Here is a 16,719-nt window from a genome sequence, read left to right on the forward strand (position 1 = left end):
AATTCATTACCACACGTTCTACTGCGTGACATAGTGGACTTTCATTTTCAGGGAAAATGCAGTGTGCATTAGAGAATACAGGATAGCTGTATTAAAGTGGAATCCATGATAGAATAATGTAAAAGATGGAATGCTGATTCACTTTTTAAAATTTAATTCTGGAATCTACCTATTATTTAGCTAACATATTCTCATTTCATTCCTTCGTAGTTTATTTTTATGACCTGTTTTTTTTTCTTTCTTCTTGTAACTTCAGCTGGTGCTGAGAACAAAATTGGATGGGCATTTGGTCTGGGATTAGAGCGGTTGGCCATGATCTTGTATGGGATTCCTGACATTCGCCTTTTCTGGAGCCAAGATGAACGTTTCCTGAAACAGTTTAATGTGCTTCACATTGACCAGAGCATAGACTTCCAGGTAAGATTAAAGACGTTGACAAGGTTAATAGCAAATCATCTAGAATTTTATTTTTGTGGAAATATTGCTTTTGTTTAGTCAGTGGTTTAACAACTTTCTTGGGAGAATAGTATATCAAAAATATAATATCTCTGGTAGATTATTGTAGATGTTCTTATAGTAATGGAGAAACAAACTTTTAGGACAGATTAAAGTTCTATAATGCAGATATTTTGCTTGAATAATTTATTGTGGCATTTTGGAGAAGGTGGGAGAGTAGGCAATATTCATTGATTGTAGTTTCATTAATTATATTTTATGGCAAGAAATAAAAAGTTAGGATTCTGAATCTTGGAAACTGAATAAACAAAAATTCTGGCTCTCATTTATGAGTGAATTCATTAGTGGGTTGTTTTTATCAGAATCCAAATCTAAGAATCTAACTGCCCTTTTTCCAGGTAAGCATTTTCTAGGTAGGCATAAAACAACCATCTGTTCTTTGTTAGTACTGTTTTGAAATATTGCCTTTTCTTTCTCAGCCTTAGTAACTTTGTGGACAGTCCACAAACTTTGACAACTACACAGGGAAAGAAGCTACTAATTTCATACAAAATTTGGTGCTTAGAACCCATCAGTTACCACAGACTGAATTTACTAATTTCTCTTATATTAACTCATTTAAACAGTAATATATTCAAGTAATAGGCTAATTCAACTCAGCTTTCCATGAGTTTCAATATGCATCTCTAATTTTATTCATTTAATCAATATTAACTGAAAAGGGCATAGAGGTTGCTACTTTACGTGTGTTGTTTTCCAAGTATGGTCAGGCTACCAAATGACTATGAAGAAGTAATTGATTTCATATACATGTGGAGAAGTATTTGCAGCCCAAAAAGGAATCAATCAGTCTGTCTCATCTTAAACAAGTTTGAAAAATTGCAAGAGGGAGGGTGGGTTGAGACATCAGTTAGACATTGAAAGAATAAAGAAATACGGTGAATAAAATCTGTGGATTTGCACTATACCAGTGATGGGATTCATATATGTGAACAACCGGTTCTCTGTGTGGATGCCACTTACAAAAGTCCATTCTGGGCCTGGACAACAAAAAATTAGCTACCAGTTCTACCGAACTGGTGCGAACTGGCTGAATCTCATCACTGACTATACCCCTCAACCTTTGGGAAAAGCTGTACAAGTTCTAAAGTATGATATAACTGATTTCTTAATGGGAACAGTTTGCTTACCTGGTGGAGCCTGCATGTAACACTCAGGAATGGATATCAGCAATACTGCTGATCCAAGTCCACAAGCCATTCTTTCTTGCACTTTGAATAATGAGAAGGGGAATAAAGAACTGCAGATGTGTATGGAAAGAGATAATTTTCTTGGAAATGCCATGGCTATTTCTCATCTTAGTGCACATTATGAAAAGTAAAATTAAATCAAAGCATGATGTATACAGCATCATTATCATGGAGATGGAAGCTCTACCAAGATCTGCAAAGTTGGAGAGAGTGCCAGATGTCATGAAATAACTTGAAAGTTAGGCCTACATCATTTTCCAGGTGAGAGAGGTATCTGATGATCTGATGACTCCAGAAGAAGGAGGCATCAGAAGAAGCCCAACACTTTTACAGCAGGGAAGGCAGTGCAACACACAGCTATAATTCCTATAGTCCCATGAAGTGTGAAGCTGGTGCAAAACTAAAGAAAGTGATGAGATAACATATTTCCTATAAATCTGTGGTTATAACAAATTCTGCAGTTTTACTAACATCTTCACTTCTATCAACTATTAAATTGTTGGGCATTTATGTTCAAACAATTCCAAATATAGTACGAGAAAAATTACTGGTTATACTTCAGTGGGGTTTATGTAAGCCACACCATGAGGGAGATAGGCCTGCATTAAAAATAGATAATATAATTTATCAGTCTTTATGTTGCAGAATATAATGAGTACATAATACCACTGGTAAAACTGGCTCTGAGAAAAATGATTGTATGTGCTCAAACCAGCCATTTCAGTCACTATTATCTCATAGTAGTACTAATTATCTTCAACTGGTTTTCTTCATGTTTGTCATTTCAGTTTATCATTAACATTATTTCACAAGAAAAATATATTTGCATTCTCAGATATTTTCATCAGACTGGAGTATGATGCTTAAATAGTTTAAATTTATTGTGTTCTGCTTTTTAACAGCACATCTATTAAGAACAAATATGCATCATTAGTATGTAAATTGAATTTGGATGCCTGAAATAATGAGGAACAACCCACAATGTGAATTATTGGTTAATTGACTATTGTAATTGAGGATATGTGCAAAATGTCTGGTTTTTGTAAACATGTGGAAATATCTGAGAACATGTATGAATGAACTCGATTTTTTTGTAGATAATAGTTTGTTATGTGCATTTCTTCCATTCCACAGTAACAAGATTTTTCTCAGTGAAAACATTATCTGCATGCATGAAAAAATCTTTTGAGGGAAGTTACTAACATACTTAAGCAGGCATTTGTGTTAAAAATATACAGTTAACTCCAAATGACATAGGCAATGAATTTCCAAGATTTTTTTCAAATAAATTTTTAAGTGACTCCCTCCAACTTAAAATCTGTATATATTAGAGGAAATGTTTACAAAATTGAATATTTGAGCACATCACTGATTGGATCATGGATTTCAACTGATTACCGGTATGTTCCATCAAGTTGCTTTCAACTCCAAGTGTCCACATTGATAAATTTTCTTCATGATGTTTTATCCCTAACCTACTTTTTAATGTCTCCCAATGGTGCATTCATTGCCACTGTGCCTGAATCCATCCACCTTGCTACTGGTTGTCCTCTTCTTCAATGGGTGACCAAGGTCTGCCTAATTTTACAGACAGTATATCAAAAACTAGCTAGCTTCAGAAAAACTGAATCATACTGACCTGACAATAAAAATACATTGAGAATAGTCTAAAACTGGATAAAACACGTAATAAAATTAATTATAAAAGATTATTTAAAAGATCTAACATGATTATTTATGTTTCTGGTGAATCCCCAATGTTGCTGCACAGAATCTAGCCATCTGTGCCGTGATCACTGCCTGCTCACCCTTAAGCAGCCACTGGAGATAAATACTTTCCAAACGACCAGGATACCTATCAATTATGGGGAGGATATCGATTTTCCAAATAGCACTGTAGAAGGAGTATATGTCAAATGGTCTCTACCTCTCCTGAGCCACAGTAGCAGAGTCTTTCAGACAGTGGTGTCTTTTTATACTTGCCGTACAGGATGGCCAATGGAAACGCATGGCACCGTGCAAGCAAGAACGCTTTCCGGTGGTTTACTGAGTCCAGCTGACTAAGATACCTGGCATGTCCTCTTCTTTATTTTTCTTTCAGAGGCTTTTCCATAGAGCCATGTCTTTGCATAATGTATCCAAGGGAGCATAATAGAAGGACTAGAAGAAGGACATGATAGCAGTTTTCCATTTGAAGGGCTATTGCAGAGAATAGGATAGGATAGGATAGGATAGGATAGGATAGGATAGAATAGAATAGAATAGAATAGAATAGAATAGAATAGAATAGAATAGAATAGAATAGAATAGAATAGAATAGAATAGAATAGAATAGAATAGAATAGAATAGAATAGAATAGAATAGAATAGAATTGAATTGAATTCTTTATTGGCCAAGTGTGATTGGACATGATAGCAGTTTTCCATTTGAAGGGCTATTGCAGAGAGTAGAATAGAATAGAGTAGAATAGAATAGAATAGAATAGAATAGAATAGAATAGAATAGAATAGAATAGAATAGAATAGAATAGAATAGAATAGAATAGAATAGAATAGAATAGAATAGAATAGAATAGAATTCTTTATTGACCAAGTGTGATTGAACACACACAAGGAATAGACTTTGGTGCATAACCTCTTAGCGTACATACAAGCAACAAGTGATAAATCATGATCATAATCATAAAATACAATCATCATAAATCATAAGGTACAACACTCAGTGACAGTCATAGGATACTAAATAAGCAATCAACATAAATTATGAGATACAAAGAACGTTATAGTCATAAGAAGCTAAGGAAATAGATAACAGCACAGATGAGAAGGATAATAAGTAATACAGTCTTACTAACTAGTTTGACATCCCAGGGCATAGACAAAGTTGTGGAAATTGTGTCTGGTTGTTTTGCCGTGCAATGCTCTATAGCATCATCTTGAGGGAAGAAGGTGAAACAGTTTATGTCCAGGATGTGAGGGGTCTGTAGATATTTTCACAGCCCTCTTTCTGGCTCAGGCAGTATACAGGTCCTCAGTGGAAGGCAGGCTGTATTATTGAAGGTTTGTGTGCCGTTGCCGACTTTGGAAAGAACCCTCTGATTTTCTGTTCTGTGTTGCAATTTTTACTTGTAACCCCTGAAACTCTTACCATTGGACTGGCTGACAAATTTGATTTGGTGCTCCAAACCTCAGATTGAATTTTGGCTTCTCTTCTGAAACTACTCAGGCAAGCTTGTATTTCCACAGACTAGTTAGATTTTGCTGTATGTTCCTTTCTTTGTTATCTACTTGGCCTTGAGAGCTGTATGTGAGTTGAAACCTGAAAGAGGACTGCTTGTTCCAAACACACACTTTTCCTGCCTGAGAGAGTGACAAACTTTTGAAACTACTTGCAGCCAGAGGCTGCTGAAGGTGGGTGTGTCGTTACTTGCTCTTCGACTTGCCAGAAACATGGGAGCGTTTGGGGAACATTTGGAGCAATAAAGTATATTGCAAAACTCAAAAATGTATTTATATTATTTTATTATGGTTATACCTTGTATGTCCACAATTGACCCCAAATATCTGTTGCTAAGCAAAACAGCTGTTAAGTGAGTTGCTCCATTTTACGACCTTTCTTGCCACAGTTGTTAAGCAAATCACTGCAGTGGTTAGGTTAGTAACACGGTTGTTAAGTGAATCTGGATTTCCCATTGACTTTGCTTGTCAGAAGGTCACAAAAGTTGATCACATGACCCCAGGACCCTGCAACTGTCATAAATATGAGTCAGTTGCCAAGTGGCTGAAGTTTGGTCACGTGACCATGGGGATGCCGCAAAGGTTGTAAGTGTGAAAAACGGTCATAAGTCACTTTTTTCAGTGCTATCATAACTTCAAACAGTTACTAAATGTACAGTTGTAAGTCGAGAATTACCTGTATATTATTTTTCATGCCACAATGAGAAATGAAATAAATGTACAGAGGGAAATATGCAGAAGTTATTTACTGTAAGAGCACTCACATACAAATGTTCATGTGTGGATTTTTTATGTGAGCTTTTTCTGGCAAGTTTGTAAACAAATGGAACAAGTACAACTTCTTATCAATTATCAAAAATAATTCTGATAAAAAAGACAGTTTGGCCATGCCTGGTTGCTTCTTACAGTTCTTCATCTGGATAAGAAGCATAGGGGTCTTACTGAATACAATCTAAGACTATTCTCAATATGTCCAGAGGTAGGGGACCATGTTGTGACTTTCTGCTAGAAGAGATTGAAGATTGTGAAAGGGACTTTGGGAGCCCCAAAGAGACTTTGGAATCATTACAGCTATTCTCAAGCTTTTGCCTTCCAATTCCCAGGATTTCCAGCTATCTTGCACTGGGAGAAATGTTTCTTCCGAGCACTATTACCACTGAGATGAAGAAACTTTGTTTTTATAAAAATAAATGATAGAATACTTAAATATAGAATTAAATAATTCTAAGTGAAGGGACTAAAGAAAGTTTCTCACACACTTAAAAAGCAACAAACTCCTATGAGTTATTAAGATTCAGAGTACAGAAGCTGTACTCAGTAATCTAGAAAAGGAAAACCTTTTTTGAATGAAAAATTCTACATCCTAATTCATCGTATTGGTGTTAGATGGGAAGAGCCCACATCATTTTTTTTCCTGAATGGTAAAATGGAAACAAGCTGGCAGCTCAACAGTATTAACTTGAGGGTCTTGAAGTTGGTTATAAACTAAAGACATTACAACAATGAATTCCTAAAGTTCTATCTTTTTTTGCTTTACATTATAGGTTCTATTCTTCCCTCAATCCTTGAACTTTTGTGGTTGTACTCTTGTGGTTGTACTCTTTTGAATGTGTCGATGTGTTAGTGTAAGATAAACTCATCCATCTAGTGCAGCAGTTCCCAACCCCACACCCCTAGAATGCTTCTGATATACTCTCGCACCCCTTACAAAAGTTTGAAATAATGGCAATGAATTATGCATATACACTATAATTTTGAAACTTCTAAACCCAAGTTTTTGCACCCCCTGGAATATCGTCTCACACCCCCAGGGGGTGCAAGCACCCCCGGTTGGGAACCCCTGATCTAGTGTGTGTGGTTCCCCCTCCTTGGTCTCTTCCACAGACAGTGAAGAAAACTTTTCCTAGTATTGCATGTTAACAACTGAACTGTAGAAGCAAAAGTTGCGTACTTCAGGATTTTATTTGTGCTTCCATACTCTGATCAGTTTAATTACAGGTGTCTTATTTGCATAAAAGACTCTAATTATATAATTGCAAAGATTCCATTGACAACGTATTTGTCTCAATGGCATTTTAAATTATCATAGTACTTGTTCTCTGATCACAATAAATAATATAGCATTATTTCATATCAAATCTTGTAACTAATGCAAATAAATAAAAATAATAAATAATAATAAACCTTTTATTGTCAAAGTACAACATGTGTACATTGAGATTAGCTGAGCCTCCCCCCGTGCTCTCTCCCCCCAACACACAGTGACAACAAACCCTCCATCCCACCACACTATGTGAACCAACTACACCACACACCGGCCTCCCAAGTCAATTCTGCATAAGATTATGTCCCATTTAAAAGCCTAACAGCCCACGGATAAAAGCTATTTTTCAGCCTGTTGGTACGGCTGGCTATATTCCTATATCTCCTACCGGATGGTAGGAGAGTAAAGAGATACCGTCCAGGGTGTGAGTCATCCCTGAGAATCTTCCTCACTCTTCCAAGGCAACAAGCCCTGGCGATGTCATCCAGTGGTGTCAGGGAACAGCCCACAATGTCTTGTGCTGTGCTCACTACCCTCTGTAATACTTTCCTATCCGCGGCTGTCAGACCAGCATACCAAACCACAATACCATACGAGAGGACGCTCTCTATAGTAGACCGGTAAAAGAGGGTCATTAGCTGTTGTTCTACCCTGTTCTTCCGCAAGACCCTAAGAAAGTGAAGCCTCTGTTGGGCCTTTCTAGCCACCTGAGTTGTGTTAACTTTCCAGGTCAGATCTTCACAGAGGTAGACTCCCAGAAATTTAAAGGAGGAAACTCTCTCTACACAGTTGGCTAATGGCTAATTCCTAATTTTTTATTATAAAGATTACTACTTTTATTATTGAGATATACAATGCAGCAGAAAGAAATTAAAAAATATCTGATATGTATATCCAATGCAACGAGTATTTTCATTTAATGGTTAGTCCACCTCCTAAATTGTTTAGAGCCTTCACCATTACTTCTTGGTTAAATTTTCATTGTTGCACTTATTTCTCACAGATTGTTTTATATCATTCCATCTCCTGCTCCATTGTTGTATTTACTGTTGTTAGTTCTTCCGATGCTTCAACAGTAAGGCAGGTTAAATTTCAATAAATGCTTTCTTTCTTGTGCATTCATATTAAGTTTTCCAGCCTTTCAGAACCAATTTGCCTATATGATTGAGCTTATTTTAACAATCTATCAGTCATTAAGTGAAATCGCTCTGCATTTCCAGAAGAAATAATTGGATAAAAATATGAAATGTGGAAAGGTTGTTATAAGAACAGAATGAGACAAAAGAGAAATCAAATGCATAAGAGTCCAAGTCAAATGCCCAAAGCAGAATACATTATCATCATGTTAAATATTCTCTTTATGTGTACCTTGAAAGTAGCTAAACATTTTTTTCCCTGAAAAATACTAAACAGCCTTCAGGTTTTGTTCAAAGTGTGCTTCTGGGATGATCTCTAGTTCCCTGGCTGCTATTTTATCTTAGCATTTGTTTTCCTTCTGCTCCACTTCCATAATCTAATTTACCATACTCCCACTGAATTTAATGTTATTGCCTGTGATAATCCACGTGAGTTTGTTTCCAAATACCAATGACAATAAAGGTTACTATAACCAAAACCAGTAGTACTATGGTCCAAAATATTAAATCCAAGATGGGAAACCAATAGCATCTGAACTCTAGTTCTTGGACTCCTCTCCAATTATACCCCCAAATATTATTTCCATCCAATTTTGAGATAAGAAGCACATGAAATAATTTTCAGTTTACCGTAAAATAGCTTTCACCAAAAAAAATCCTCAATAAAAGGAAATCCTGATCCAATATGCAAAACATACACATTGATTTTATGTCATCACTCTGCTATTGTGACTCTAGCCCAATCCAAAGTGATGACAAAACAATCTTTTTTTCCTGAACTAAGTACTGTGCAAAAGCTTTAGCAAGGACTTGGGAGGAAAAACAAGTAGAAGAAAATAGCTGAAAAATGAAATTTCATAATTATCTTGCAAAATCTGTGAAACAATATACATTAGTGCGTTATAAAACTTGTGCAACTCCATGGCAGGATTTTTATTTCATAAATTGTAATCAAAAAAGTAGATTTTGTATATATTCTAATATAATTTTAACTGATTTTTTTTTCTTACCTAATGGAAAAGAGCAATTTCATAGTGGATCCCATATCATAATATTTTCACCACCATGCTTGGTATCAGTTGGTATCAGGATCTTCTAGTGAAGTATTGTCCTTGGGTTTTGCCAAACATATTTTATGATATAATCAAATAATTCTATATAGTTTTGGCCTTGTTTGTCCAGAGCACAATGTTCCGGAACAAACTTTTCATCTTGTTCAGATGTTTTTTCTGGACACCAAAGATTTCTTCCTGGCAGACCTCCAGTGTAGATCTCTTTTTTTTCCAGTTTCTTTCTAATGTGGCAAGATACTTGTAGGTCACATAGGTAATTTCCGGGATTCTTAGAAATTTATTTCAATATCAGTCTTCATTCTGAACTTGCTGGGTTGCCTGGCCTGGACAAATTGGCAGTTATTTGATATCTTCTCCACTTGTTCATGGTCCCAAGCTCATAGGCATCTATAATCTTTTTCCTGAAGACCTTAGAGAACGTTTTCAATTTAGGCACCACACACTTCAAAAAGCAAATCAAATTAAATGTCTAAATAAGATAAGTTTCTCTTAGATCCTCTCAATGTTTTAATCATTTGCACTAGCTCTGCTGCATCTGATACTAATTGTAGGTATTTGAGATATTGATAGATGTAGTGCTGTACTTACTTTTTCACATGCAAAATGTGCATTTATGTTTATTTAAGTTACACAATGTGTGACAAAATGTAAACAGTGCATGATATTTGTTATATTACATACCCTTTATCTGTTAGCCTTATTGAAATGGAGATCAAATATCTGTATGTTGAAATATGTTGAAAGAGTAAAATAAAATCAGTCAAGTTTATTTACTTTTTTATATGACTATATTTTAAAGCTTAGCTTTTATTATGATCACAAAATGTAGCATCTATTTATCTGAGGCATTTTTGTGCCATCCTGATGTGCTTTACAACACATATAAAATACTTCAAGGATAAAATAAAATAGTAAAAGAGAATAAAAATAAGGTTAAAAAGAGGACAAAAGCAGTCTAATAAAATTCAAAAATCAAGGGAATTGATGCCTAGGGAAAAATAAATGTAAAGACATGTTGTTTTTTAAAAAAGCTTTGTACATTAGTCTTAGAACTGCTGTAAAGAATATTGGAAGCTACTTCCTTATATCTGTTTTGTTTTATATATTTTTATTTTTTCCCTTTATTTTACTTCTAGCTTTTTAAAGCTCTGTTTCTTCTTTTTGTTTTTATGTTGTTGTTGTTTTAAAAAAATAAATAAAAGGTGTGTGTGTGTGTGTGTTTAGCCTTAAGCCCTGGTATTTTGCAGATTATGACATACATATCATCCCTCTAAAGTCAGAGATTCATGGAGTATGAACATACAGAAATATTTCTAACTACCGGTATTGAAATACATATCAATACATCCATATCAAATACATATCATGTCAGCTTGCAACAGACAAACATCAGCTTGCAACTAACAAAAGCAGGGACAAAGAGAGAAAAATGCAGATAGCCATAAATCAATTCTAAAAATTCTTACAATTAACAGCAGAATGTTGTTGTTGTTAGCTGCGAAGTCGTGTCCGACCCATCGCGACCCTATGGACAACATTCCTCCAGGCCTTCCTGTCCTCTACCATCTTCTGGAGTCCATTTAAGCTCACGCCTACTGCTTCAGTGACTCCATCCAGCCACCTCATTCTCTGTCGTCCCCTTCTTCTATTGCCCTCAATCTTTCCCAGCATTAGGCTCTTCTCCAGTGAGTCCTTCCTTCTCATTAGGTGGCCAAAGTACTTGAGTTTTAGCTTCAGAATCTGGCCATCTAAAGAGCAGTCAGGGTTGATCTCCTCTAGGACTGACCGGTTTGATCGCCTTGCAGTCCAAGGGACTCGCAGGAGTCTTCTCCAGCACCACAGTTCAAAGGCCTCAATTCTTTGGCGCTCAGCCTTTCTTATGGTCCAACTTTCACTGCCATACATTGCAACTGGGAAGACCATAGCCTTGACTATACGCACTTTTGTTGACAGGGTGATGTCTCTGCTTTTTAGTGTGCTGTCTAGATTTGCCATGGCTTTCCTCCCCAGGAGCAAGCGTCTTTTAATTTCTTGGCTACAGTCCCCGTCTGCAGTGATCTTGGAGCCCAGGAAAATAAAATCTGTCACTACCTCCATTTCTTCCCCATCTATTTGCCAGGAATTGAGAGGGCCAGATGCCATGATCTTGGTTTTCTTAATGTTAAGTTTCAACCCAAGTTTTGCACTCTCCTTCTTCACCTGCAACAAGAGGCTCTTTAGTTCTTCTTCACTTTCTGCCATTAGAGTGGTATCATCTGCGTATCTTAGGTTGTTGATATTTCTTCCGGCAATCTTAATTCCAACTTTTGATTCATCTAGCCCTGCCTTTCTCATGATGTGCTCTGCATATAAGTTAAATAGGCAGGGCGACAGTATACAGCCTTGCCGGACTCCTTTCCCAATTTTGAACCAATCAGTGGTTCCGTGTCCAGTTCTCACTGTTGCTTCTTGACCCGCATATAGGTTTCTCAAGAGACAAATAAGATGGTCTGGTACTCCCATCTCTTTAAGAACTTGCCACAGTTTGTTGTGATCCACACAATCAAAGGCTTTAGCATAGTCAATGAAGCAGAAGTAGATGTTTTTCTGGAACTCTCTAGCTTTCTCCATGATCCAGCGTATGTTGGCAATTTGATCTCTAGTTCCTCTGCCTCTTCGAAATCCTGCCTGTACTTCTGGTAGTTCTCGATCCACATACTGCTGAAGTCTAGCTTGTAGGATTTTAAGCATGACTTTACTAGCATGAGAAATGAGTGTAATGGTGCGATAGTTTGAACATTCTTTGGCACTGCCTTTCTTTGGAATTGGAATGTAAACTGATCTTTTCCAATCCTGTGGCCACTGTTGAGTTTTCCAAATTTGCTGGCAAATTGAGTGTAGCACTTTTACTGCATTGTCTTTTAAGATTTTGAATAGCTCAGCTGGAATACTGTCACTTCCATTAGCTTTGTTGTTGCTCAGTTTTTCTAAGGCCCACTTCACTTCACATTCTAGGATGTCTGGCTCGAGGTCAGTGACCACCTCATTGTGATTATCAGGGACGTTAAGCTCATTCTTGTATAGTTCTTCTGTGTAATTTTGCCACCTCTTCTTAATCTCTTCTGCCTCTGTTAGGTCCCTGCCATTTTGGTCCTTTATCATGCCCATTTTTGCATTAAACGTTCCCTTCATTTCTCCAATTTTCTTGAAAAGATCTCTGGTCCTCCCTATTCTATTGTTTTCTTCTATTTCTTTGCACTGTTCATTTAAGAAGGCATTCTTATCTCTTCTAGCTATTCTCTGGAATTCTGCATTCAATTGGGCGTATCTTTCTTTTTCTCCCTTGCCTTTCGCTTCCCTCCTTTCCTCAGCTATTTGCAAAGCTTCCTCAGACAGCCATTTTGCTCTCTTGCATTTCTTTTTCTTTGGGATGGTTTTGGTTGCTACCTCTTGTACAATGTCGCGAACCTCTGTCCATAGTTCTTCAGGCACTCTGTCTATCAGATCTAATTCCTTAAATCTATTTGTCACCTCTACTGTATATTCAACAGGGATATGATTTAATTCATACCTGAGTGGCCTAGTGCTTTTCCCTACTTTCTTCAGTTTAAGCCTAAACTTTGCAAGGAGAAGCTCATGGTCTGAGCCACAGTCAGCTCCTGGTCTTGTTTTTACTGACTGTATAGAGCTTCTCCATCTTTGGCTGCAGAGCATATAGTCAATCTGATTTCTGTGTTGACCATCTGGTGATGTCCATGTGTAGAGCCGTCTCTTGGGTTGTTGGAAAAGAGTGTTTGCTATGACCATCGCATTCTCTTGACAGAATTCTATCAGCCTGTGCCCTGCTTCATTTTGCACTCCAAGGCCAAACTTGCCTGTTATTCCAGTTATCTTTTGGCTTCCTACTTTAGCATTCCAATCCCCCATGATGATAAGGACATCATTTTTGGGTGTTAGTTCTATAAGGTGCTGTAGTGCTTCATAGAACTGGTCAATTTCATCCTCTTCAGCACTGGTGGTTGGGGCATAGACTTGGACTACTGTGATATTGAATGGTTTGCCTTGGATTCGAACTGAGATCATTCTGTCATTTTGAGGATTGTATCCCAGTATTGCTTTTCCTACTCTTTTATTGACTATGAAGGCTACTCCATTTCTTCTGAAGGATTCTTGCCCACAGTAGTATACCTGATGGTCATCTGAATTAAATTCACCCATTCCTGTCCATTTTAGTTCGCTGATACCTAAGATGTCAATGTTCAGTCTTGTCATCTCTTGTTTGACCACGTCCAGCTTTCCTTGATTCATGGATCTTACATTCCAGGTTCCTATGGAGAAAAAATCTTTACAGCATCGGACTTTCCTTTCACCACCAGACACATCAGAGCAGAATACATTGTCCTAAACCACCTTATTAGTTTGAACAGTAAAGAGAGGCTGTCTGTTTTATGTTATGAAAGCTGCAACTTAAGCAAGTCAGAGCATTACATGTTTTATTTTATTTATTATGTATCTTCTTTGGAGGCCCTTTGAAACATCATCTGAAGACCTGGTTCTGCCAGCAAGTCAGGGGGTGGGGATGTGTGTTTCAGTCTGGAGGTACTTAGTCAATTGAGAGAAAATCTTGCCTCCTCCTCCGAAATCTTCAGGCTCGTTTCTCTCCCCCACCCATCTTTTACTCTTTTAATGATAAATTTTTGTATAACTATGATTATTGTTATTATTGTTATATCTTTTAATGCTTCTGGTTTTAATGTTTGTAAGCTACCCAGAATTGCCGCTGGATGAGATGGGTGATACATAAATCCAATATATAAATAAATCTCTCTTTAAATTCAATTTGAGCACTCAAGGTGACTGAAGTGGTTCACCCAAGGCAAAGTGTGAACTTAATTCAATTATGACTCTTATAGAGATGCCAGATATACAATTGTCATTCATGTTACTTCACCTATGCATTTTCAAATTTTCTCATTAATGCACTCCTCCACCCCCTCCCCAACTGGATAAAGTTCTTATTTTGGTCAAATGTAATAAATGTTATGTTCTTTTACCAATCATGCCCCAATCAAATTTACTAGATTTAATAGTAAAAGCTGTATGACATCAGCTAGAAATCTCAGTGTGGTGCATATTGAGACTAATTCTACAAATATCTGGAGAAAAGATGGAATACCCTAGGCCAGGGGTAGGCAACCTTGGCTCTTTTATGACTCGTGGACTTCAACTCCCAGAATTCCTGAGCCCCATGGCTCAGCTTAGAAACCTCTCCCTTTCCCCTCAGCATGGCTGGCTCAGGAATTCTGGGAGTTGAAGTACACAAGTCATAAAAGAGCCAAGATTGCCTACCCCTGCCCTAGGCTTTCCAGAGACATCTCTGTTCCTATTTTGAAAACCTGGGTCACCACCTGAAGCACGAATCGGGTTTTTTGTCTCTCTGGCCACTACACATTTTATAATTTGGCCCAGTTTTGTTCAGTTTTCTGAATTATTTTACTAAGGGGTTTCAAGCCCCTTTTCATTTCTTTTGTTGGAGAAGGTAACAGTGGTTCCTGATGAGGAATGAACTGAAGAATAGGGGTATTATGTTAGCACTCCAAGAATTGGAACTGCAAGTAGAGCTGCCTTTAATATTAATACTTTCAATTTTTTTAATCTATCCATGCTTGGGAAACATTTTCATATTTATATTTTTTTTCAAAATGTTGAGCTAAAACAATCAATATGGTGATTTCCTGTTTACCGATGGCCAAATCTATTTTTGCTCTAAGTCTTGCAAGAGTTTTTTTTTGTTTTTTGTTTAAAGAAAAGCTATAATGCTATATTTTTTCCACTTATATGTTTTTAAAATTTTCAAAATGTATTCTAGAATACATACTTAACATATAAAATATTTTGTCTAGGTATATTTTAATGTTTTGAAAATTCCAAGAATTTACTATATTTGTGGGGAAAAATTGTGGCCTGCACATTAATTTAACAAACATTGATTATTTAATTAAAATCTGATTATGTCACTTCTAGCAGCAAAAGCATGGTATTTTTGTACCTAAATGTGCAAATAATTCCTTAAGTTTCTGTATATCAGAGGCTGTTGATTGGCATCTTATATTCTCACCTTGTATAAATCTTGTAATTTATTATTATATCTGGCCATACATTAAAATTATTTTTATTGTGTTGGGTTTTTTTCCCTCTAGATGTTTGAGAGCTATGAAGATAAATCAATTTTCTAAGTGGTCAAAGTTACTAGTATTGTTGGATGCTTAAGGGTTAGATGGAGTTCCTCTAAGATTGTAATGCAGTTCCCATGTGAGAAATGATTGCCTGTAGTTTCAAAACTGGCATACATTTTGAATGGGAAGGATAGAATATATATGTTATTATTATCCCAATTAATAATTCACATCCACTGCTGCTGAGCTCCATTCAGTTGCAAACAGAATATTAACCCTTAGAATAATCTCCTAGGGAACAAAGATTTAGTGACACTGCAAAGTGTAGAATTGTCCAAATATTAGGAACTTCACAGACACCAGGACATTTTCTTATCTTTTGATTCATATTTCACTGCAGTTGCAACAAGATCCAGAGCAGTGAACTGAATTATGTCAGCTGGAGAAAACAAAATATTTAAATACAGCATTTGCCTCAGTGACTGTGAAACGATTACATTAGCTCAGTAATTGGGGAATTGAGATGCTTTTACTGATGCAGTTTGTGTTTGCATGTTTGTTTTTGCAGTAATTTGTATGTAACAAAATATATGTAAAATATATGCAAAATCACACATCATGTTTCTCCAGATAGATGGATAATTATAATTCGAAGGAAGGAGAAATATGTTTAGCTCTATATGACCAGTGGGAGATTTCTGCTTAATCAAGCAAAATGACAATTAATTTTGTTCTGATATGATATAAATTTAAGACAGAAGATTGTGTGTGTTGACATTTTTTCAGTACAAGGAAATTTTCTATGAATATTGATTCAATATCTGTTTCCCTCTAAAAATATTATGTTCAGTGCTTATTGATTTATAAAAGAAGAAGGAAAAAGGAGATTGCACAGGGCAATATCAAAAAGTGATCCTAAGGTACTTCTAGGGGCAAGACAGGAACCTTTTGGTTCCTGGGAACTTTTTGGTTTATAGGTTAGTCTGTTACTAACGAGTGCTAAATTCATACTCTGGATTATGCATTTGTAATGAATTCTCAAATATGAATGAAGACGTTCTTGTCTATTATGTTTTCAGTGAGTAAACATTTTCTTCTTCTTTTATGTCATTGCATGATTCATAACATTTTTAAAGCTTTCCTGTAAACCAATTTATGTCTATTAGTTAAGTTGTATTCTCGGCTTTTTTAATTAATGTCACATTTTAATAAAAATCTAAATATGTATACCTTTAACATCCTAGATAATGGAACTTCTTACTTCAGAAGACCCAAGTAGGCCTTCATTTTGGCTGGTTTTCACTGTTTGATTAAGGTATCCTTTTTTTCACCGGATCAGATTTAGTCTGATTTAAATCTCCCCCCCCC

At 36.3% G+C, this 16,719-nt stretch overlaps 1 protein-coding gene across 10 annotated transcripts in view; it reads left to right on the forward strand.

Moving 5' to 3' along the window:
- FARS2 (phenylalanyl-tRNA synthetase 2, mitochondrial) overlaps positions 1 to 16,719 on the forward strand; it is a 224,925-nt gene that overhangs the window by 148,406 nt on the left and 59,800 nt on the right. For all 10 annotated transcript variants that reach the window (XR_014025978.1, XM_081324194.1, XM_081324195.1 and 7 more), the window contains one exon: positions 257 to 417. Coding sequence is in view for 9 of the 10 variants with exons in the window: in XM_081324194.1 (XP_081180320.1) it covers positions 257 to 417 (161 nt within the window). In the remaining variant the exon portion in view is untranslated. The remainder of the gene's footprint in view (positions 1 to 256; positions 418 to 16,719) is intronic.

The sequence above is a fragment of the Vipera berus genome (genome assembly GCF_964194415.1).
Source record: "Vipera berus genome assembly, chromosome: 3".
Lineage (NCBI taxonomy): Eukaryota > Metazoa > Chordata > Lepidosauria > Squamata > Viperidae > Vipera > Vipera berus.